The 25,353-nt window shown below is 37.3% G+C and overlaps 1 protein-coding gene across 4 annotated transcripts in view; it reads left to right on the forward strand.

Moving 5' to 3' along the window:
• Positions 1–25,353, forward strand: part of SUPT3H (SPT3 homolog, SAGA and STAGA complex component) — a 652,600-nt gene that overhangs the window by 531,655 nt on the left and 95,592 nt on the right. For 3 of the 4 annotated variants that reach the window (XM_020993836.2, XM_020993835.2, XM_078155336.1), the window contains exons 10-11: positions 16,355–16,540; positions 20,921–21,031. In XM_020993836.2, coding sequence (XP_020849495.1) covers positions 16,355–16,540; positions 20,921–21,031 — 297 coding nt within the window. The remainder of the gene's footprint in view (positions 1–16,354; positions 16,541–20,920; positions 21,032–25,353) is intronic. The other variant, XM_078155335.1, reaches the window with a different exon arrangement.

Below are 25,353 nucleotides of genomic sequence, written 5' to 3' on the forward strand. Positions count from 1 at the left end.
AGAAAAAACTAAATACATAATATACAGCACTGTTCCAAGAAAATACAAAAGAAATAAAAGAATTCCCAAAAAGAACTTTCATTCTAGTGATGCAAAGACCTTTTTCTAGCACCTTATGGGAACACCGACATACTAAGTAAACAAGGAACAACTTCTGAGAGAAAGGCTTTGAGGGTGGGCCCAGGAAGAGACTATGTCTGCTGTCCAAGGAACAGCCTAGCTCAAACCAGAATGATTCAGCACCAAGGGTTGGATATAATGTGATGGATTTCTTTGGTCGCAAGAATACATGAAATTATTCACTAAGATATGGATATGGTTATACTAGTGTTGATAGGGGAAGTACCCATACACATGAAATCATGGATATTTTGAAGGCCTGAAGTAAAGTATAAAAAATGACTCATTTTATTTGGCCTACCAATGGTTGTCTTCGTCCATCTTGTCTTACAAAAGATATCAGAAGATCTGTTCTTCAGTGAAAATGACTTAGTCCATAGCTTCTCCTTCATTATTGAGCCTAGGGTCCAGAAAAGGAGAAGGAAGGTTCTGAAGAGTAACAACGAGGTAAAACAAGGTGTTTCAATGTCATTGAAGAATTTGATTTTGTCTTGGATCCTGTGTACTTGGGTCTTGTCTACTTCTATCTACCACAAACTAAGTCACAACTTTAGTTGGCTCCAGAGCTGACCGTCCAGGGAAGTGAAGGGAGTCTACACTGGAGTCTCATATTTAGCAAGCAGGCCATTTTCCACAGAAGTTAGTCAAAAGGGATAACTAAAAAACTAGGTCAATACTATGAAATTTGCTTTAAACAAGTAAGGAAAATGAGAATTGTGACTGAACTGGCTTGGATCCACTACAGTTATACTTACTAAGTCCCACTGGGCCATCCCTGAAGAATGGCATTCCTACTTGATTCTTCTAATTGATTCCATATCTCACTCACTATAGGGACTATCCCAAACCTTTTCTTTTTCTTCTTCAGCCTTGTATCCTTCTCCATACCCCAGTTTTCCTGCTGAGTAACTTGCCTTATACTTTACCCCAAAATTGAGACCATTTGCCAAGAGGTCCTTTCTTGTCCCTCCTCACCTCACATCCCTATGGTATGATTCCCCACTGCGTCCTCCTTCACTCCAGTCTCTAATAATGAGGGGACCCTTCTTTTTGCCAAGTCCAAGCTTTCTGTGTGTATATCCTTAATCCTATCCCTTCCTGAGCTCTTCATCATGCCCCAATCCCTCTCTAAACTTCAGTCTTTCCCTATCTACTGGTTCTTTGCCTACTGTCTAGAAACAAACCTATCTTCCCCATCCTTAAAAGACCGTAAACAGATACTACTATGACTGCCAGGTATCATCCTATATTTCTCTTCTCACTTATGAGCTAAACTCCTTGCAAAAACTATGTACATGCTGTACCTCCATTTTGCCTCCTCCCATTCAGTTTTATACCCTCCACAATCTGGCTTCTAACCTCATTATTCAACTGAAATGTTCTCTCCAAAGTTACCAATGATCTCTTTATTGCAAAACAAAATGACTTTTTATTGATCTTCTTCATCCTTATTGATCCCTTCTCCTTTCAATACCCTCTCCTTTCATGGTTTTCATGACTTTGTTCTCCTGGTTTTATTCCATTTTTTCTATCTCTTTTCCTGGATCTTCATGCTACTTCCACAAACAATGGATATCCTCAAAGGCTTCATCCGGGACACTGTTCCCCTTTTATTCAATATTTTTGCGTTTAGTGACTTATCATCTCACACTGGCTGTATTTGCTGTATGCCAATGATTACCAGATCCAATTATCCAGTCCTAATTTCTCTGCTGGGCTCCAGACCTTCATCACCAACTGCCTGTTGGACTTTTTAAACTGGATATGCCAAAGGAGTCTGAAACTCTACACATCCAAAACAGGACTCAATGTGTTTCCCTCCACTACTCCACTCCCTCAGAAAAGCTCACTCCTTTTCTTTCACCATTTCTCTCGAGGTCACCACCAACCTGACATTCAGCCAGATTTGCAACCTTCATGCCATCCTCAGCTTCTCACTCTTACTCACTCTGTATGTCTTATCAGTTACCAAATCCATGTCTCCCACATCTCAGTATTCCCATGGCCACCATCCTGCTTCAGGTCTCATTGCCTCTTCCCTAAGTGATTGTTACAGTCTCCTAGGCTCCCTATCTCAGATCTCTCCCCTTCCCAATCCATCCTCCATATAACTGTCAAGGTGATTTGCCTGAAGCCCAGGTCTGACTCAAATGGATCCTTTAGGATCAAATATAAACTCAAAGTTCTTCATAATCTAGCCCCTTCCCAGCTTCCTTTATTCTTAATACATTCTACAGTTGAACCTTACTAATGTACTTGCTATTCGTCACACACAGTCTTTCCTCTGTGGTCTCCATGCCTCGTCACTGACCATCTCCTGTGCCTGGAATGCTTTCCCTCTTTACCTCTATCTGTTAGAATCCCTGGATTCCTTCAAGATGTCATTCTAATACTGCCTCTATGGGAGGCTTTTTCCTGTCTCACTAGCTGCTACTGCCTTCCCTTCTGAGATCATCTTGTCTCTACTCTGTATATATATTTTATGTACTTAGTTATTTGCAAGTTGTCTTCCTCAATAGAATGTAAGCCCTTTGGCTTCCTCTTTGTACCCTCAGCCCTTAGCTCAGTGCCTGGCACATAATAAGAGTTTAATAAATGCTTGGTGATTCATTAATTGAACTTAAGAGAGTAATCTAGGTTTATTTTCTGACTATACCATGTTTACTTATGTGTGCACAATTTGATCTCCATCCTAGAGAAGAAACTGAAAGTGCTTGAGGAATGCATTTTTTTACCTTTAGATTATCAGAGAGAATGATTTATTTATTGAAAGAATGGTAAAAGTGGTATAACAAAAATGATGTTTTATTACCTAATTTATGGATTTAACACTTTATCATTAATCAGGCTACTTCATAGAATAAGACAAAATAAAACAATTCATTTGGAGGAACAAGAAAAAATAGTAATGATAGGGGTGAGGAGCCTACCTGGAATTACCAGCTCTGAAATTTTACTATAAAACATTAATCATTAAAACTATTTTGTGTTGGCTAACAGACTTATAAATTGACCAGTGGAATCGGCTAAGATCCGGAAACAATCAAACGTAGTATCCTAATTTTGGTCCACCCAAAGATATCAACTACTGGGGTAAGAGCTCTCTAGTAATAAAAACTGCTGGGGAAAATGGAAAGCAGATGGCAGAATTTAAGTTTAGATCAACATCTTATACCATATACCACAGTGAGTTCCGTATGATTATATGACTAAACTATGACTAGTCATATCATAAAAAATTTAGAGGAGAATGGAAGGAAATAGCTTATACAATTATGGCTAAGGGAAGAATGTTTTAACTAAGCAAGAAATAGATTTTAATATAGAAAATAAATTGGATAATTTCAGTTATACAAAATTACAGAGATTTTGCTGAAACAGTGCGTATAGAAATAACAATAATTATAATTATAGCTAACATTTATATAGTGGTTACCATGTGCCAGACACTGTGCTAAGCTTTTTTCAATTATTGTCTCCATTGATCCTCATAACAATCTTGGGAGGTAGGTGCTATTATTGTCCCCATTTTATAGATGAGGAAACTGAGGCAAACAGATGTTAAGTGACTTATACAACTAGTAAGCATCTAAGGCTAGTTTTGAACTCAGGTTTTCCTGACTCCAGCTCTGGTATTCTATCTACTGTGCCAGCTAGAGAAAAGTAGTTAATTGGGGAGGGGGGGGGAATACTTTGTAGCAGATTTCTCTTAGGTGGGCAGTTAGGTGGTATAGTGGATAGTATTCATGGCTTGGAGTAAGGAAGACCTGACTTCAAATCCTGTCTCAAAAGTTTAATATCGGGCCAGCTACATGTTGCAGTTGATAGAGCACCGGCCCTGAAGTCAGGACCTGAGTTCAAATCTGGCCTTAGACACATAACACTTACTAGCTGTATGACTCTGGGCAAATCACTTAACCCCAATGCCTAACCAAAAAAAAAATTTTTTTTTAAAAAGCTTAATATCTGTGTGACCTGGACATATCCTTCAGCTTCTCAACTTCAGTTTCCTTATCAGTGAGATGGGAATAATCATGGCACCTACCTCATAGAATTGTTGTGAGGAACAAATGAGACCATGTATACAAAGCATTTTGCAAACTTTAAAATTCTATATAAATATTAGATATTTTCATTTTTGTTATTAGTGTAGCTATATACTAGATAGAAATGTATAAGAACCTTTCCCTAATAGTTAAATGATCAAAGAGTATGAACAGAAACATTTCCAAAATGGAGATGTAAGCTGTACACAACCAAAGAATGGTCCAAATCACAAGAAAAAGATAAATGTAAATTAAGATAACTCTGAGGTTTCACATCACATCCCTCAGATTTGTAAAGATTAGAAATAATGAAAATGCATTGTTGGGAGAGCTGTGAATTAATTCAGCCAGTAGAGGAGACAATTAAAAATTATACTAAAAATGTTGAGCCTTGCAACTCTCACTTTGTCATAACCACTGATAGGCATAATAGTAAAGCTCCTATATGTGGAAAACAGTACTTATATGTATTATATGTATGTATCTATACAAATATTTATCTGTATGTTGCAATTATACATCTATATTACATATATATTTTTAAAGGCTTGGGCCTACCTGTCCTGCCCAGGCTTGAAATGTAGGAGCAGTTACTCCCCTACTGATCAGCATGGGAGCTTTGATCTCTTCCGTTTCTCTCCTGGGCTGTTTTATCCCTCCTTACGCAACCTAGTGGTCCCCCAATCCCAGGGGCTCATCATCCTGATGTTGAATGTACTTTCTACACCCAACTGGACTAACCCACTGCAGCTTAAGGACTCCAAAACTTCACCCTCCCCTGTCACTAGGATTACAGTTGTATGCCACCATACTTGGCTTATAAAAATACTTATAACAGCACATTTTATGGTAACAAACTGCAAAGAAAGTGATCCCTACCAGTTGGAGAATAGCTGAACAAAGTAGGTAACATAAATGTAATAAAACATTACTGTATCATAAGAAATGGTGCATACAAAGAATCCAGTGATTTATGAAAAATGCGAAGTGAAGTAAAATTAGCCAAACGAGGAAAAGAATACCCTCATTATTACAAAGAAAAACAACAGTGAAAGGCCTTGAATCTCTGATCAGTGTAGTGCCCAATCGTGATTTCTAAGGTCTTAGTGGTACTATATATTTCCTGTCCTCAGCAGAGAATAGATAGTAGACAATAGGTTTAGAAGAAGGCATGCCTTTTCAGATGTGATCAATATATTGATTTGTTTTGTATGACTATATTCATTGTTATTGTGGGTTTGGGCATGTAAGGTCATTGGGAAATGACAGTGATTTTTTAGAAAGAAAAAAAATAAAACATTTTAAAAGTAAATTTTTTAAAAATATTAAAGGATGGCCAGAAGTGCTTCAAGGAAAAAACAAAAAAGAGGCAAATATAATGAGGCAAAAGGAAATGTTCATCTCAGGCAAAAGTTGGAAGGAACATAAAGGAAGGAAAAAAGAGAGACTACTGAACAATTGGAGGTAAATACTACCTTCTTACATAGAATTGGTTAGTCAGTAACATTTATCAAGCACCTGCTATGGGCCAGCCACTGTGCACAGCACTGGGGATGCAAAGAAAGCCAAGAAAATAGTCCCTGTTTTCAGGGAGCTCACAGTCTCATAAAGGAAACAACACGCCAACCACTGTGTACGAACAGCTGAACTATTTCTGGAGGACGCAACTTCAGATTTTGTTGGGGCTTTACCAGCTCCATGGAGTGGGAGGTGTTCAAGTGTTCATCAGAAAGAAGTGGAGAATAATGGTCATTGATGATTCTCTGGAGCTAGCTAAAGCACTATATGATGACCTGACATAAATGACAAGGAAGCCTGCTGTCTTCCCAGGCCATGAATATGGGAAAAGACAGCTTCCTAAGAACTGTCAGACAAGGTGGTGACCGTCACTTCTGGTGATTCATGTGTGAACGAATGATACCATCAGAATAATTGCTAAAAATAATAGCTAACATTTATACTGCATTTTAAAAAAGACATTGATAGGAAGTATGAGGTCCTGAACAAAATAACTTAAGACCCTGGGAATACAGGTTATGTCGTTTGACTGGCAGATTTTGGGAAGTGAATATCTGGCTAAAAAGAAGATGTCTGAGAATGAGATTTTATTTAAAATGTCTTAACACTGAAAATGGAAGTAGAAGGGAGAAGTTCCTCACCAAGACTTATCAAATCTGGTACCACAGAGAATAGCAAAGCTACCGCAGCAGAAAGAATATCAGGAGGTAGCTCCTCATTCATCGTGGACCAGAATCAAGATGAGAGCCAGCAGCAAAAATCATAATCTCAGAAGTCTATATTCACATGAACAAATAAACAAGGTAAACTAGAAATATTTAAAGCAAGGGAACAAATTTGACCTCACAGATATCACTGAAATTCGGAACAAGATGTATGACTAGAATTTGGTTCTGGAGGAGCAGACCTTATTGAAAAGTAAGAGGATAGACAAAAGGTCGGGGAATGAAGTAGTATTGAATATTTAGTATATACACTTAGGAGGGAGAAAAGAGAAAAGACTTCTCAGAGTCCATAGGAACAAAAACATGGCGGTGAAGCAGATTGAAGATCATTGGAGGTTAATAGGCATACACTACAGACTAGATGGTTGGAAGGAATAATTAGGATCATAAACAGCTCAAAGAGACCTTACTAGTCATTTTAATCATAGGATCATAAGTCTAGAATTGGAAGGAACCTCAGAAATCACCTAATCAAAGCCCCTCATTTTGCAGATGAGCAAACTGACATCAAGAGGTTAAATAACTTACCAAAGGTCACATAGATGGTAACTGGCAGACCAGGATTTGAACTTAGGTCCTCTGACTCCAAATCCAGCACTCTTCCCACTGTAACACACTTCAATTAGGAACGAGAAATAGATGTCAACCCTGGTATAAAAGCATGATATTGTCTTGTTAGGATGCATGAGTTGTCTAAATATCTGCTGATGTTCTCTCTGTCAAAAGCAGAACAGCTAGTAAATTTATCACTTACCTTAACTACAATTTCATCCTTTAACAAGGGGAGGAATTGAACAGGAGAACTGCTATTCTGGGTCTGATTTTGACCAACAAAGAATTGGTTGCTAAAGTGAAAATGATGGGAATCTTGGGACAAAGAGACAATTCCATCAAAGAATTTGCAATGGAGGGAAAAAAACAGAAAGCAGTGCGTAGTCTGACATGTACCCCCCATTAGAGATGAGGCTTCAAAGTGCTCAGAGAACCAGCAGCCTAGTAATGTGAAAGCAGGAGCAAATTGAACAAGGATGGAGAGCTTCTGAAGGGGAAGAGGAACATGTGAAGGTATTGAAATAGAATGACATTGAAATACAGGGAACTCATAAAAGAAAGCCACTCAGATGTAAGAAAGGTGTGGAAGGTGGAAGCAAGTGACTATATGCTATATAAACATATTTGTTACAAGAGTGTTTTTATTATTTTCCTCTTGGCAAGGTAGGGAGGATGAAAGGGAATAGGAATAGGGGGCAAAAATAAAATAAAACAAAGAGAGGAAAGGAAAGAAAAGATCAGTAGGATTTTTTTCATCTAGAGAACAGGAGGAAGTCTAGAAAGTAACACAGACAACCAGGATAGCTTTGAAAGCTACAGGTTGAATTTATTATGTACTTAAAAATAAAAGCAATCTGTACATAATAGAGATCTTTAGTTCCACATACGGTCTTTTTTCTGGTTCTAGTTTGTATATGGGAACATTCATTTCATTTGATGATTGTTAACTTCAAAATAAAAATCATTAAAAAATAAAAGAAGAAAAAAAAAGACAGTATGAAAGAGTAGTGAGGGCTATAAAGCCCTGAATGAGCTGAGGCTAAGGACAGAGAAAAGAGGTGGTTCTTTTTTTGAAGTTGATTTTGGGAGCAAGAAGATAATTTAAAAAGATGTACTGTCCTCAATGTAATAGGATGATGATAATATACACGTCGTAAAGGCTAAACTACATACTTCTGCCTTCTCAACTAAGAGAAGGGATCTCTGGGAAAGATAGAAAAATATGTTAAACAAAAAGTAGAAACCCAAAATAAGTGAAGAGACAGTCAGTATCTTGTTGCCCTTCATGTGGTCAGGCTCAGATGAACTTCACCCCATAGAACTGAAAAAACTGGCAGCTGTGATTCAAAGTCATTACTGGTGATCTTAGAAAGATCTCAAAAACAGGAGAGGTGCTACTGGAATGGAAAAATGCAAATGTTGTACCAGTATTGCAGAGGGGAAAGGAAGAGGGTAGACTCTCAAACTATAGACCAGTAAATCTGACCTCAATTTCCCAGCAAAATTCTAGAACACATTATAAAGGAGGTGGTTTGTGGTCACTTAGGAAAGGAGTCATCACTAAGAGCTAATATAGTATCATCAAAAACAAGCCGTGCTACCAAATGGTATAGCATCCAAATTCTTACAGGAGAAGTTCAGGGAGTTACAGGAAGAAATAGACAGCAAAACTATACTAGTGGGGGACCTGAACCTCCCCCTCTCGGCACTAGATAAGTCTAGCCACAAAATAAACAAGAAAGAAGTTAAGGAGGTGAATAGAATATTAAAAAAGTGAGGTATGCTAGACATCTGGAGAAAACTGAATGGGGACAGAAAGCAATATACTTTTTTCTCGCAGTACATGGCACATACACAAAAATTGACCATGTACTAGGGCATTAAAACCTCACAATCCAGTGCAGAAAGGCAGAAATATTAAATGCATCCTTTTCAGATCATGATGCAATAAAAATTATATGTAATAAAGGGCCATGGAAAGATAGGCTAAAAAATAATTGGAAACCAAATAATCTAATCCTAAAAAATGATTGGGTCAAACAACAAATCATTGAAACAATCAATAATTTCATTCAAGAGAATGACAATAATGAGACAACATACCAAAACCTATGGGATGCAGCGAAAGCAGTTCTTAGGGGAAGTTTTATATCTCTAAATGCTTACATAAATAAAATAGAAAAAGAGGAGATTAATGAATTGGGCATACAACAAAAAAAACTAGAAAAAGAACAAATTAAAAATCCTCAACTAAACACCAAATTAGAAATATTGAAAACCAAAGGAAAAATTAATAAAATTGAAATTAAGAAAACTATTGAACTAATAAATAAAACTAAGAGCTGGTTTTATGAAAAAACCAATAAAATAGATAAGCCTTTGGTTAATTTAATTAAAAAAAAGAAAGAAGAAAACCAAATTACTAGTATCAAGAATGAAAAGGGTAAGCTACCACCAAGGAAGAGGAAATTAAAACAATAATTAGGAATTATTTTGCCCAACTATATGCCAACAAATTTGACAATCTTAGTGAAATGGATACATATTTACAAAAATATAAATTGCCCAGATTAACCAAGAGGAAGTAAAATACTTAAATAACCCCATCTCAGAAAAAGAAATTGAACAAGCCATTGATGAACTCCCTAGGAAAAAATCTCCAGGGCCAGATGGATTTACATGCGAATTCTATCAAACATTTAAAGAACAATTAATTCCAATACTATATAGACTATTTGGGAAAATAGGTGAAGAAGGAGTCTTACCAAATTCTTTTTATGATACAAATATGGTGTTGATACCTAAACCAGGAAGAGTCAAAATAGAGAAAGAAAATTATAGACCAATTTCTCTAATGAATATAGATGCAAAAATTTTAAACAAAATATAGCAAGTAGATTACAGCAACTTATCACAAGAATAATACACTATGACCAGGTAGGATTTATACCAGGAATGCAGGGTTGGTTCAATATTAGGAAAACTATCAGCATCATTGAGCATATCAACAACAAAACCAACAGAAACCACATGATCATCTCAATAGATGCAGAAAAAGCTTTTGATAAAATACAACACCCATTCCTATTAAAAACACTAGAAAGCATAGGTATAAATGGAGTCTTCCTTAAAATAATAAATAGCATATATCTAAAACCTTCAGCAAGCATTATATGTAATGGGGACAGGCTAGAAGCATTTCCAATAAGATCGGGGGTGAAACAAGGATGTCCATTATCACCACTGTTATTCAATATTGTACTGGAAACCTTAGCTTTAGCAATAAGAGAAGAAAAAGAAATTGAAGGCATTAGAATAGGCAAAGAAGAAACAAAGCTATCACTCTTTGCAGATGACATGATGATATACTTAGAGAATCCTAGAGAATCAAGTAAAAAACTACTTGAAATAATAAACAACTTTAGCAAAGTTGCAGGCTATAAAATAAACCCACATAAATCATCAGCATTTCTATATATTACCAACAAAGCCCAACAGCAAGAGATAGAAAGAGAAATCCCATTTAAACTTACTGTAGACATTATAAAATATTTAGGAGTCTACCTCCCGAAACAAACCCAGGAACTCTATGAACACAATTACAAAACACTTTTCACACAAATAAAATCAGATCTAAATAATTGGAAAAACATCAGTTGCTCATGGGTAGGCCAGCTAATATAATAAAAATGACAATCCTACCTAAGCTAATTTACTTATTCAGTGCCATACCAATCAAACTACCAAAAAATTATTTTATAGAGTTAGAAAAATAATAACAAGATTCATTTGGAAAAACAAAAGGTCCAGAATATCAAAGGAACTAATGAAAAGAAATGCAGGGGAAGGTGGCCTAGCAATTCCAGATCTTAAATTGTATTATAAAGCAGCAATCATCAAAACTGCTTGGTACTGGCTAAGAAATAGGGAGGTGGATCAGTGGAATAGGTTAAATATGCAAGACACAGTAGTCAATGACTATAGTAATCTATTATTTGATAAACCCAAAGACCCCAGCTTCTGGGATAAGAACCCACTCTTTGAAAAAAACTGCTGGGAAAACTGGAAAAGAGTATGGCAGAAACTAGGCATAGACCCAAATCTCACACCATATACCAAAATAAAGTCAAAATGGGTTCAGACTTAGATATAAAGGCTGATACCATAAGTAAACTGGGAGAACAAGGAATAGTTTACCTATCAGATCTATGGAGAACAGAAGAATTCATGACCAAACAGGAGATAGAGAACATTATGAAAAGCAAAATGGATAATTTTGATTACATTAAATTGAAAAGTTTTTGCACAAACAAAGCCAATGCAACTAAGATTAGAAGGAAGGTAGAAAATTGGGAAAGAATTTTTACAACCAGTCTCTCTGATAAAGGCCTCATTTCTAAAATATATAGAGAATTAAGACCAAATTTATAAGAACACAAGCCATTCCCCAATTGATAAATGGTCAAAGGATATGAACAGACAGTTCTCAGATGAAGAAATTAAAGCCATCTATAGTCATATGAAAAAATGCTCTAAATCATTATTGATTAGAGAAATGCAAATCAAAACAACTCTGAGGTACCACATCACACCTATCAGATTGGCCAACATGACAAAACAGGAAAATGATAAATGTTGGAAGATGTGGGAAAATTGGAACACTAATACATTGTTGGTGGAGTTGTGAAATGATCCAACCATTTTGGAGAACAATTTGGAACTATGCCCAAAGGGCTACAAAAATGTGCATACCCTTTGATCCAGCAATAGCACTTCTAGGGCTATATCCCAAAGAGATCAAACAAATGGGAAAAGGACCCACATGTACAAAAATATTCATAGCAGCTCTTTTTGTGGTGGCAAAGAATTGGAAATTGAGAGGATGCCCATCAATTGGGGAATGGCTGAGCAAGTTGTGGTATATGAATGTAATGGAATACTATTGTGCTATAAGAAATGATGAACAGGCTGACTTCAGAAAAACCTGGAAAGACTTATATGGTCTGATGCTGAGTGAAGTGAGCAGAACCAAGAGGACTTTGTACACAATAACAGCCACGTTATGCAATGACTAAGAATGTTAAACTGAACCCTTCTCAGCATTACGAGGATCTAAGACATCTCCAGAGGCCTCGGGATGGAAAATGCTGTCCACATCCAAAGAAATAACTATGGAAGTCGAATCACTCTCACTTATTTTTACCTTCTGTTGAGTTTTGTTTCATCTTTCTGATGGTTCCTCCTATTGGTTTTAATTTTTACTTACAACTTCACTAATGTGAAAATATGTTTAATGGGTATGTAAATGTAAAGCCTATATCAGATTGTGCGCCATCTTGGGAGGGTGGGGGGAGAAAAAGGGAGAAAAATTTTTAACTCAAAAGCATATGGAAAAAAAATTTTTTTTAAATAAAAATTAAAAAAATTAAAAAAAAAAAGCTGTGCTAGATTAACCTCATTTCCCTTATTGACAGGTAACTTAACTAGATTGTTAAATCAAGAGAATATTTTAGCTAAAATATATTTGAATTCCACCATTGCTGTGTGATGTACATTTTTATTCATGTCTTGTCTGAAGGATAGGTAGTTTCCTTGTCTAATTTGCAGATGACATAAAGTTTGAAGAAATAGCCGACACATAGGATTGCAGAACCTATATAAAAGTACAACAGGATAAGACAGTGAGCCAAATTCCTGTTTACTAGGGATAACTGTATTTTTAAAAAATCAATTTGACAAATAAAAGATGGAGAAGGTTTGGATAGACGATAATTCCTATGGAAAAGATCTGGGAGTTTTAGTGCTTTGGGGTTATTTTCAGAACCAAAGGAGATATTTCATGTGAAGTGCTTTTACAAACCTTAATAAATGTTAGCTAATATTATTATTAACTATTAAACTCCATTAAAGCAGTTACCACCCTTACATTTTTCCCACCATATAGCAGAATGGTCTTCATACAATGAATACATAGTGTTTGTTGTTAACTACCAAGGTCTTTGGTTTTAATGTTAAAATTTTTTTTCTATACATCCCCAAGGCAGATTCTCAAATTTGAGTTAATGGAGATGTGGATATTCTTCAATATAACACATAGCATGGTGCCTAGCACCTGGTAGGTGCTTTGTTTATGGTTTATGGAATTGATTTGCATTGAATTGATTAGTTTCTAAAAACTATGTTAGTTCTTGGGGAAATAAGAAGGCATTTTGGTTCCTACCCTGCCACCCCTTGCATACAGTCAATAAACCCTCATCTTTTCAGTAGTTTTGAGGACTCCTTCTATTGTAGTAGGTGTATCTGGAGTGTTGGAAACCTGCCTGCTTGTGGAGCAGCTAAATCCCCCTTCCTAGCTGCTTCGGGGCTAAGTATGGCAACAGTCTAGGGGCACATTAATCTCCCTTGTTAGGCAAGGTGAAAGACATGTGGCCAAAGGACCAAAAAAAATCCATCGTGATCATGCCAAGGTTATCCTTAGCCACTCCATGTCAACATCCCAGCACAAATTCTGGCTTGAGATGGTATCTGTGAGAAGCTCAGCCATACCTGCTCTTTCTACACTTTAGGAATGCCCCCAAACTGTACAGCCAGCCCAACAGGATGTTTATGCTCCTCAGAAAATCTGTTTGAGGAAAAATCAAAGAAATGGATTTAAATGAATAATTTAGATCGTAGAACAAATCCCTTGCAAATCTATTTTTTTCTTGGAAAAAAAAACTATACTAAGCATCTCTCAGTCAATGCATTTGAAGATCACCCTAAATCTTACCTGCTTACTTGAGTAGCATTCATTTTGGTGATGTTAAAAAACACAATTTTGATGTCAATAAACACTTCTTAAAATGCCTTTGATATATGTATGCTCTATGAATAAATGCATCAGTATGTTTTTCGTTAACATCAACCAATATGTTATAACATTTATAATTGAAGAAATGTAGTGTACATAACATTCTGTACTTTGCATCCAAGAAAATTCTGAAGACAACCCTTCATTTTTCTCCTTTCTTGATTCTCCAAGGTGGCCAACCAGGCATAAGCCAAGCTGCCCTAGGGAATTGTTTGACTACCACAGCAACTGTTTGCAGCTACACAGCAGCTGATAAAAGCTTCCCTATGCAGACTGATTTCCGAGGCATAGAGTGTGGGCTTTCTGAGAAGCAAGGGCATAAGGATCAAGGAACACTATAGCTGAATCTGATTAGTAATGGAATACCCACCTCTTACTCACCAAGGTTCTTCTTTGCCCTGATTTTTAATTATTGTTGTTGATTGAGAGAATCTTCTACAGAGAACCAGAGTGCTTCTTCCCACTTGGACCCCAGTGCTAAGTGACTAGCATGAACCAGCCACCGTAATCAAGCAAATATCTATTGGGCTTCTACAGTATATTATATACTAGACTAATCCTTGTTGACAGCCTGGTGGAAGAAATAGGACATATACATAAAAGACTAAATAACAGTATTAAATAAAATATTCCTATTGGTGATGATGATGATGATGAACTGCCCCACTTGCTCTTTCCTGTGCAAAACATTTCATTTCCTGTTTCTGTCTCTCTTTGTACAAGCTATCCCCAGTCCTGGCATATACTTCCTTCTTACTTCTACCTTCTCACTTCTAATCATAGCTTCCCTCAAAGTTCAGGTCATATGCCAACTCCTACAGGAAATATCCAGATTTTCTATCCCATCTCTGCAATTGCTATTCCCTTTCTCCCAGAAATTATTTTGTATTCATTTTATATTTAATCTTCTATGTATACATCATTTCCCACCCTCTGGTCCCCTCACATACATGCACACTCTCACACACACACATGTCTTCAGAGCTGGGACTGTTTTATCTTTCCATGTATATCGATAGAACCTAGCACAGTACTTGGCATAGAGTAAATGTTTGATAAGTGCCTGTTGAATAATTAATAACAGCTCACATTTATTTGTTATAATCCTGTGAGACAGAGAGTCTTACGCACAGTGATAAGGGAGTTCAGAGCAGGAATAGTAGACTGCAGTGGGTCAGGAATATCTATCTCATACAAGAGTTGGAACCTGTTCCTTGACAATATTCCAAGTAAAAGCACCTGCGTATGTGTTCAAAGATTTAGAAATGAGAGTGGGACCTAGAAATTTGGGGGATAATAGGCCAGTTTGACTGAAATGAAGGGTTCATAGGAATTTTATTTCATATATGGTGTGTAGCCACTGAAAGTTTTTCTTGGGAATGATGAGAAAATGGTGTTATAAGAAATTTAATCTAGCAGCGTGTAAAATGGGATGTCTTAGGAGATAATGGGTTCCCCATCACTGAAGGTCTTCAAGCAAAGGCTGGATGACCACTTGTCAGGGATGTTGTAGAAAAAATTGCTTTTGGAATACAGGTTAAACTAGATGACCCTCTGGAGTCCTTTCCATTGCTGACATTCAGAAAGTTTACATTAGAGCAGTGAGATATTGGAGTCGAGTACTTAGGAAGATTATTGCAGTGGTCTAATGAGGCTAAAAAGGACCAGTGCTCCTGGGATGATAGTAGAAATAGACAGGGAAGGAAGTAATGAAAAGAGTAATCAATAGGACTTGACAACAGAGGAGCTATGGAACAAAAAGAAGTCAAGAGTGTCCTGCATGTGTCCGAAAAGGGTCTGGGAGTAGAAGGTGTTGGCATAGATCATTTCTAGGTGCCTTCCAGCTAGACACCTGTCACTGCAAGATTTTAAGCCTGAGTTACTTGTTGTTGTTGTTGTTCAGTCATTTTGGTTGCGTATAATTCTTTGTGACCCCATTTGGGGTTTTCTTGGCAAAGATACTAGAGTGGTTTGCCATTTCCTTCTCCAGCTCATTTTACAGATGAGGAAACTGAGGCAACAGGTTAAGTTACATGCCCAGGGCCACACAGCTAGTAAGTGACTGAGACCATTTTTGAACTCGGGAAAATAAATCTTCTGGACTTCAGGCCCAGCACTCTATCTACTGTACCACTTCAGTCACTAGGAGAATAATATAATACATTGACAGAAGGAGGAAAGTGTTCAAAAGAAGCTTAATTTTGGCAAGGGGCAGAGCTGAGGAAATGAATTCAACTTTAGACATACTGAGTTTTAGGCAATCGGAGGCCATTTCAGGACTTTCACATAGAGATAGAGGGCTATGCTTTGCTTGAAATACTAACAGGAGTTTTAGAACAATCCTGTTCTTTTCTCCAGACTTAAAAACTAATGTCCATAGACCTGCCTAGGGCATCATTTCCTGCTTTAAATAATAGGAATATCCTGAGAATATATATGAAAATAAATCATGTCTTTTCATTTTTAGATTAAATTACCATCAAATTCATAAATCATTTTGCTGAATCTCCTTAAGCAGCCAGCTTGGTCTCTTGATTTTACAGCCACATCTCTTCGGGTCGAGTTCTGGCATGAAATCCAGCCCTGATTCCCCTGAAAACACGCCTCCTCCTACACCAACTGCTCCAACATCTGGACCACAACACCCAGGGAAAAACCAGTCAGGGACTTTGGGGAACGGGAATGTTGGACAAGACTCGGCTAAAACAAAGCAAAGGAAGAGGAAGAAGGTCAGTTAAACAGAGGCAGCACTGTATATTGGCCATTGCACTGATTTGGAGTTAGAAGACCTTAATTCAAATTTCACCTTTGTCCCTTATTACCTGTAAGACCTTAAGTAAGTCACTTCCTTTTATAGGCCTCAACTTTCTCAAGCATAAAATGAGGGGATTAAACTAGATTATTCTCTAGTCTTGAAGTATCTAAATCCCATGACCTACTGTGCACTGGGGTTCTTAGGGCTATTAGACCTGAAAAGAAGATACTTTATTATGTGCCAATAGTTGAGATTTTCTGAAGCAAAATGAGCAATCTGAATGAATTTTTAAAAATTATTAAGTGCTTACTATGGGCAAAGCACTGTGCTTAGTACTGGGGATAAAACAGAAATTCAGTCTAGTCCCTGCTCTCAAAAAGCTTATGTTCTGTTACATATATACATATATGTGTGTGTGTATGTATGTATGTATGTGTGTATACATATGTATATATGTATATATATGTGTGTGTTGTGTGTGTGTGTGTGTGTGTGTGTATATATATATATATATATATATATATATATATATATACACACACAAGAATTCAGCTACAAGTCAAATGAATAGGGCCCCATGGTCCTTAGAGTGCAGGAGCAAAGCAGATGGTGTTGCATCATTTTTAATGTCTTTTCTATTGTTATAACCATACCAGTTTCTTATGTTAAACTTTTTGACAATGCCTAGGACTTTGGTGGCAAGAACTTTATTTTCTGGGTCTTCAGTAGTTGTAGCTGCTGAGAAAGTGAGGACTGCAGCATCTGCGGAGAAAGTTCCCAGGTTTCATCTCCACAAGGGTTGCTTCCCAGAACTGTGTCTGTAGGGGCAAGGCTGGAAACAGGGCTGGTGGGTGGGAGGAAGAGGGAAGATTACTACTCCAAGGGCTGTTAGGCTTAACTGTCCTTCTGCAGCAGTTAGTCCCCAGTTGTTGCTGATGATGGTGAGGGTAGTGGGCCCCTTCTCCACAAAGGATGATCCCTTCAATAATGGCTGACAGGGCCATGCTAGAAGCAGGGTAAATGACCAGGGTGGAAGTGGTCTCTGCTTTTCCTGGGGCTCTTACACTTAGGGTCCTAGGCTGTCTCTACCAGGGCCTCATGGGGGGTGGTGATTGAGATGGTTTGACTTGCCTGACACATGCTACCTCCTGTCTCTCTCAGAGGATGCTTTTTAAATTTTTTTGGTTAATACCTATTTACTTCTCCATCTACCAAAACTGCCTTTTGTGGTACTATCATGGTAATAAATCTCTTCTGTAAGTAAAATTAATTTTCTTTCAGTTATACCTTCTTACTTTCCTTTCATTGCTAACAAAAATCTCTAATTCAAAAAAATATGGTTATATTATTTTCAGATATATAGAGTAATTAAAATAGATATAAAAGCTGTTGTAGAAGCAAACTCAGTGATTTGACAACTGATTGGCAATAGGGGTTTGGGAGGAGAGGAGTTGAAGACCTGGGTCACTAGAAGGTTTCTGGTAGTGGCCTCAACAGAAATAAGGAAATTTGGAGGAGGAGGAACAAGTTTAAGGGGAAAGATAACTAATTCTGTTTTGGACTGTTGACCCAAAAGGGAGATATAATAATAACTGTATTACCTACCTCATAGGTTGATGTGAGGCTTAAATGAAATCGTGTTATGTAAAATGTTTTAAAACTTTAACACAGTATTAAATATCAATTGCTATCATTATTAGTAGTAATAACACTATCATAGATGCTCAACAAGAGGGCTGGGTGTATAGAGATAATAACTGAACCCATAGAAGCTGATAATATCAACAAGAGAGAGGGTATATAGAGTAGGAAAAAGCCCAAGATGAAGCTTTGAGGGGACATCACAGTTCAAAAACAAGACATAGAAGAAATCAGACAAGTAGGCAAATTGTTGTCACAAAAAAAAAAAACAGGGAGAAGAATATCCATGAGAAGAATCCTATATGATAATGTGAGATGCTACCAAGATGGCAATAAAAATGAGGACTAAGAATAGACTTTTGGATTTAGCAATAAAAGATCCTTGATAATCTAGGAAAGGGCAGTGTCAGTTTGAGTGATACAGTCAGAATTACAAAGATTACAGATAACAAAATGTTAAGAAGTCAGTGATCAGTGGGAAGAAAAGAAATTGAAGCAATGAGTATAGCTAGCTTTTTCTTAGAGGTCGTCTGGGAAAGAAAACACTGATGTAAAATGATAGGGTAAGGAGGTGAAAGGGGGAGATGAAGGTTTTTTTTAAAGATGAGAGAACTGTGGGCATGTTTGTTGGCGTCAAGGAAGGAACTAGTAGAGAGGGAGTGGTTGAAAATGAGGAACCGACATACAGAAGGAGATGATGATGATGATGATGACAGTGGTGGTCGTGGTGATGACAAAATGCCAGAGGATAGGGGAGGGGATGGGATGAGGATCATTAGTTTAAGTATTTTGCTTGATGAGGGGGAGGGCCCCTTTTTTGTAAGCAATTGGTGCAAAAGAAGAGAGAATGAGGGATGTAGTACGGAGATTTTGAAGAAGGAGCTCATGCAATGGACATTTACAAAGCATCTAGTCTGAAAAGCACTTGTCTCAATAAATTAACTGATAAGAACTTTTTTATTTGCAATTAATATGTGTAAATTCTTGAGGCAGCTTGAAAACAATTTTTTTCCCTCTACTTTGATCCTTCAGTAGATCTGTAATGTCAGTAGTGTGGGTATTCATTTTCTCTACTAATGAAAATGGCAATCCATCTATTCCTTTCCATCTTTTCTGTGTGTATATCTTGTGCATGGCCTTCCAGGAATTCTCCAGAGGTTTAACCCAATGTTATGGAGGGCTTTTTCTGGTTTTTTTCACATTTTATTGCATACCAATACAACACTCAGGCTACAAATATATTGTCTCTTATCCTCTTTATGTGACCCGCTTACCACCCTTTCCAGTCATACATGTCCTCAATGATGTCTTTCATGCCACTTCTCATTCAAAAGTCATCCTTGGTAGCATTCTGTGGCTAATTTATACCCTTTGTCTCTGTCCATTGCCCTTTAGATCACCTGTGATTTTGATTCTTTGGGGGTCATGGCATTCCATAATTTGCAGACATATAGCATTGCCACGAGTAGAATATTTATGTAAAGGAGATAGGTGCTTTTTTTTTTTGTAACAAGAAGCTATTAAAAATGAGGTTGAAACCTAAAACTTCATATTTAGCAAAACAACTAATAAGTAATTAGACTACTACCATTAAATCAATATTTTATATTCTACTAAAGAGTTGGTCCCCTGTAGATTAGTACCTGGTGTTATCAGTACAAAAATATAAAAAGCTTCTGGTTTTTGTCCTGATTTTTATTATTCATCATGATACTGTCTGTCATTTTAATGTTCATAAATTCAGTTCAACTATCATTTAATATGTGCCCATTATGAACAAATCATGTATGATTGTTCATGCAGTATTTGTTCCTGTTCTTGCATCAGTTATAAGAATTTTCTAATCCTTCATTATCAACTAGCATTTATATAGTGTTTTAATTTTTGCGAAGTGCTTTACATATGTAAACTCATTTGATACAACCACCATGTGAGGTAGGTGCCATTATTATCCCTATTTTACAGATGAGGAAACTGAGGCACAAAACAGTTAAATGATTTGCCCAGCTCACATAGCTAATAAGTGTCTGAGGCAGGGTTCTAGCTTCTTCCTGTCTCTAAGTCTGGCTCTCTGTTATGCAGCTTTGCTGCCTGCATTACTGGAAATCTGTTTCCTTCTTGATTTTCACGTTTCATCTTCCCACTTTACAGATTAGGCAGATAGGCAAAGAACATTAAGAACAATTTAATAGTAATCCCTGAGTGTATACTTTTGGATCTGCCACACCTAAAAATATTCTGGTTTTTACTTTAACTCTGACTGGACTGAAATTATGTCAAAGGCCTGCCCAAGTTTTGATGCACCCCCTGAAAATGGGGGCTGTTTCCCCCTATCATTACAATAACAAAAGTTTAAACCGTTTAAAAAGCCATTTCCTGTGGCTCTCTCAGCAGGCCTCCTGTGATACTTTTTCATCTGAGTGCAAGTGGCTGCTGTTCATTCTTCTGCACTTTGACATTTGGTCCTAGGTGAAATATTAAGAGCATAAAAATAGCTTTTGGTGGGTCTGTTAGGAAGAGGTCATATAAAAGTCATCTTTGATTTGTTAATGGAACTTTGGAGTGGGGGGTTATGGTGTGTGGCAGCAATGATGTGTGTCCTCAGGGGGGAAAAAGTGGTCCATTTGATAAAGGTTTATTTTCATATTTTATGTACTGTAGGTCTGTTGTGTGTTTTTGATTTAGTAACATTTTCAGTGTTTTTCTGTTGCAGAGCACGGCAGCCTGTGGTATCGAGGCTCAAAGCAATGCCATCCAGCCCAGCCACATCAGAGAGGCCATTCGACGCTATGGCCACAAGATTGGCCCCGTTTCCCCATTCACAGTACGTAATAACAGAGTTATAAAAAGTTATATTTATAATCTGAAAGAACTTTGATTTTTAAGTGGTCAAATGAAGAAGCGCTGGAATTGTTGAGAGCAATTTGTGGTGACTGTAATTTTCTTGTATAAAAGTGGCATAATTCTCTTGGGAAATAAAACTTAGTCATTTTTGTCTCTTTTTGGAAGGACAAAAAAGTTTTTTTTTCTTTTAAATATTATTTTCTTTCAATTACAAATTATGTTTTTTGTGAGGCTCAAATTTTCTGTTTCTCAAAGCTTAGTTTTTATAGGGTGTTTTCCCCCAAAATTATATGTATCCAAATATTGCCTGAGATGCTTTATATTCTAAAATAAATCAGATTGGAGATAATCACTTCTGTCAAATGTCCTGTTCCCAAGTGATAGACTTCATACTGGAAGAAGAAAAGATTTTTTTCTTGACCAACTTTGAACTAAGCTGAAGGGTACTCAAACTGTACACCTCTCAAGTTTAGACCAGGCACTTTTTTGTTGAAAATTAAAGACTTGGTAATTCATCCACCCAAAGAATAGTATTATTTTTATTTGTAAGGCCATCTTGGGAGATGCCTCTTAACCTGTCATCTTGGGAGGCCTTTGTTTTGAGATTTTCCCTGTTTAGAGGAAAAATTATATATTGAAGTAACTCATATAAAACAGGACCTACTGCCTCATAAGAACATTTTTCCACATTATTAACTGATATGACTTTCTTTCCCTTTCTTGATCCAGTTAATTTATTATTCATTATATGAGATCTTAATGTGTTGATGAGAACAAGTTCTTTCATATGTAACTACAGTTGTTCTGCTACTGTTACCTTTCTGATTAATTTAAATGTTTTTATTTATATAACTGGACTATGTCCTATCCCTCCTAAGCTCACAATTGGGATACTGTGTGTGGGTGTGATACATCTTTTTGCATAGACAGTTTGTTTCCTATACTGGGCACAGTTTGAGCTTCTCTTCATTGAATAGCGAAAAATAAAATTAAAACTCTGTACTTCTGTTGCAAAAGCAGACCTGACTTAGGAAGAGCTGCATGGACAGCTCTGCCAAAGCCCAGATGGAGATTTAGACAAACCCAGGATTGCTGGAAAGAGGATCTAAATAGTTGATGAAATTGAGGGAAAGATTAGAAGGAAATATTAAAAATATAAAACCCATAGTTTAGCCAAAGTATGACTAAGAGGTTGGTGCAATGGAATGAGTTTAAGGAAGAAAAGGGAAACAGCCAACGATGATAATAATCTACAAGTAATTGAAGGGTATAGGAACCAAGGAGAGAAGAGGATTTTTGAGAGGTGACCTAAGAGGGCAGCTAGGAGTAATGGGTGGAATTAAGTAAAATATCTAACATGAGGGGGAAAATGTCCTAATCATGAAGTTTTTAAGACTGCCACAAAAGGAAGCGGTAGTGGTGGTCAAGCTTTAAAAAAAATAAACTGAACTAGGAACTTAAGCAAACTTTGTAGATGTGACCTCACAATTTTTTTTTCCATTTCTGACCTAGACTAAATGATTCTCTGATCATTAGTTATAATCTCATCATGAGGTTGTTTCAGCACTCAGTGCAAAGCTTTGTATCATAGCAATGGCATTTATTTGAGAAATATACTTAAGTCTAGGTTCAGATGTATTGACCTGAATTCTGTTACACCACACAGCCAGTTTGTTTGGGCTTTTTAAAACGCCTAGTGAAAGTTCAAATAGGTGGGGCAGCTAGGTGGCGCAGTGAATAGAGCTCTGGCCCTGAAGGCAGGAGGACCTGAGTTCAAATCCCGACTCAGACCAAACACTTGATACCTACTAGCTGTGTGACCCTGGGCAAGTCACTTAACCCCAATTGCCAAAAAAAAAACCACAAAAGTTTAAATAGCTCACATCAAAGTATCCCAGTGGAAAATGGGATATGTACTCAGGGACCTGAGAAGTTCACCTATACTTTTCTAGAGTACAAAGGAGAAAGGAGCTGCTGGTGCTCCAAGATTTCTTCCTCTTCTTCTAGCCCTGCTCACTTAGTTACAAAGCAAGATCTTTGGATAATAGGGTGTAGAGCTAGAAAGAACCTTAGAGAACCTTCCCTTCCACATACTGTGTAGCATCATGGTATGTTATAAAGGGCATGGTCCAGGATTCTAGTATTAGCTCTGACACTGACTTGTGTGATCTTGAGCACATTGCTTTCCCTCTCTCATATTCTCTCTGACATGAGTAGGATGAGGTTTCCAAAGTTCTTTCTTACCCTGATATTCTGTGACTTTCCTAAAGTTGATTTTGAGATAAACATTTAACCTGCCAGCCACATCTGTAAAGTAGAAAGAGAAATTTGCTTCTGGCATCTGATGACCAGGGTTATGAGAGAGCCCTCTGAGCTCATAATGGTCTCATCAGCCACAGTCAGAAATGGTGTACCTCGACCCCAAAGTAGTAACGTCATTTTGGTACTCTTCAAGAACGAAGGATAGCAGCCAGCCAATATGTGAAGTCACAGGGCTGTTATGAAGGTTAAACAGGCTGAGATGTATAAAACTTCTTTTGAAACCATGCAGTTCTAAGGTATCATTGTCTCCATTTAGAAGATGAGGAAGTTGAGGCCAAGAGCGCTTAAGTAACTTGCCGTGGGCAAACTACTAATTAAATAATGGCATATCCAGAACTAGGACCATGGTCAATTGACTCCCACTTCTACTTTCTTTTATTTTTAATGCCATAGAACTTTACCCTCCATGCACAACACACACACTCACATGCTTATTAGTGAAAGAATTTTCACATTTATTCTTTCTTTGTTTCTTTCTTTTTGCAAGGCAATCAGGGTTAAGTGACTTGCCTAGGGTCACACAGCTGGTGAGTATCATATGTCTGAGTCCGGATTTGAATTCAGGTCCTCCTGACTCCAGGGCTGGTGCTCTATCCACTGTACCACCTAGCTGCCCCCACATTTATTTTTTTTTGTTCCTTCTCCTAGACTTCCTATCATAAACACAGTTCTCTATGACCATCCGCATGCTTATATACATAGTAATATACACATATATAAAATACACATATATCTTATTAATATTCACCCATTTATAGTCACATACCTAGCAGTGAAACTATTTCCACATTTCTTTTTTCCCTTCATTTTGCTACTGACGAATATTACACTATTCCATGGTCTCTGACAGTCTGAATCAGCTCCTTCAGGGAGTTTATACAAAAAAGCACAGTGGAGGGATTAGAACACTGGACTTGGAGGGAGAAGACTAAGTTTGAGGCCTGGTTTGTGCATCTACTAATTATGTGACCTTAAAATAAGCAACCTTGCCTTTTTGGACCTCCGATTCCTCATCTGTGAAATGGAGATGTTAACATTTGCACTAAGAATAAAATAACCCTTGCAGAAGATTGTTTTTAGTAGTAGATACTGAATGTAAAGTGCTTTGTAAACATCAAAGTACTCTATATGTATACCATGCATTACGGTGGCCTTTATTAGAGTTTTTATTTCCTTTTCTTTCGTTCACAGTAGTTGAATCTATGTGATGACATGTGCTTTAATAGATTTTTGGATAGGAATTCAGTCAGTCAGTAAACAGTTATTAAATACATACTACGTGACAGGCACTGTGCTAAGCCTTGAGGATATAAAAAGAGTCCAAAGACAGACTCTGCCTTCAAGGAGCTCATAATCTAATAGGAGAGGCAACTAGTAAACAAATATATGCAGACTAGCTATGTGTAGAATAAGTGAGAAAAAATTAACAGAAGACATTTTGATAAAGAGGGGTGGGGAAAGGCTTCCTGTAGAGGATGGGATATTAGGTATGACTTAAAGGAAGTCAGAGAAGGCAGTAGATGGAGGTGAGGGGGGCGAGGATTCAAGGCATGGCGAATAGCCCGAGAAAATGCCCAGAGCCAAGAGATGGAGTGTCTTGATCATGGAACAGCCAGGAGGCCAGTGTTACTACGTTGAAGAGTATGTATCGGGTAGTTAGGTGTGTAAGAAGACTGGAAAGGTAGGAGGTAGCTAGGTAGGAAGGCATTTTGTATTTGATCCCAGAGGCAATATGGAACCACTGGAGTTTATTGAGTAAGGGAATGATATGGTCAGACGTATGTTAGGAAAATCACATTAGAGGCTGAAATGAACATGGATTGGAGTGTGGAGAGACTTAAGGCAGGTAGGTCCACCAGCAGGCTATTGCAATAGCTCAAGTGTGAGAAGGTGAATTAACTGTGAACAATATATTTTAGTATGCCAAACTGGGTCTGGTTCTGAAAATAAAGCCTCTGTGAAAACTGATGATTCATTTCT

This window comes from Phascolarctos cinereus, unplaced genomic scaffold, assembly GCF_003287225.1.
Source record: "Phascolarctos cinereus isolate Bilbo 61053 unplaced genomic scaffold, phaCin_HiC Scaffold_5;HRSCAF=322, whole genome shotgun sequence".
In the NCBI taxonomy this organism is placed as follows: domain Eukaryota; kingdom Metazoa; phylum Chordata; class Mammalia; order Diprotodontia; family Phascolarctidae; genus Phascolarctos; species Phascolarctos cinereus.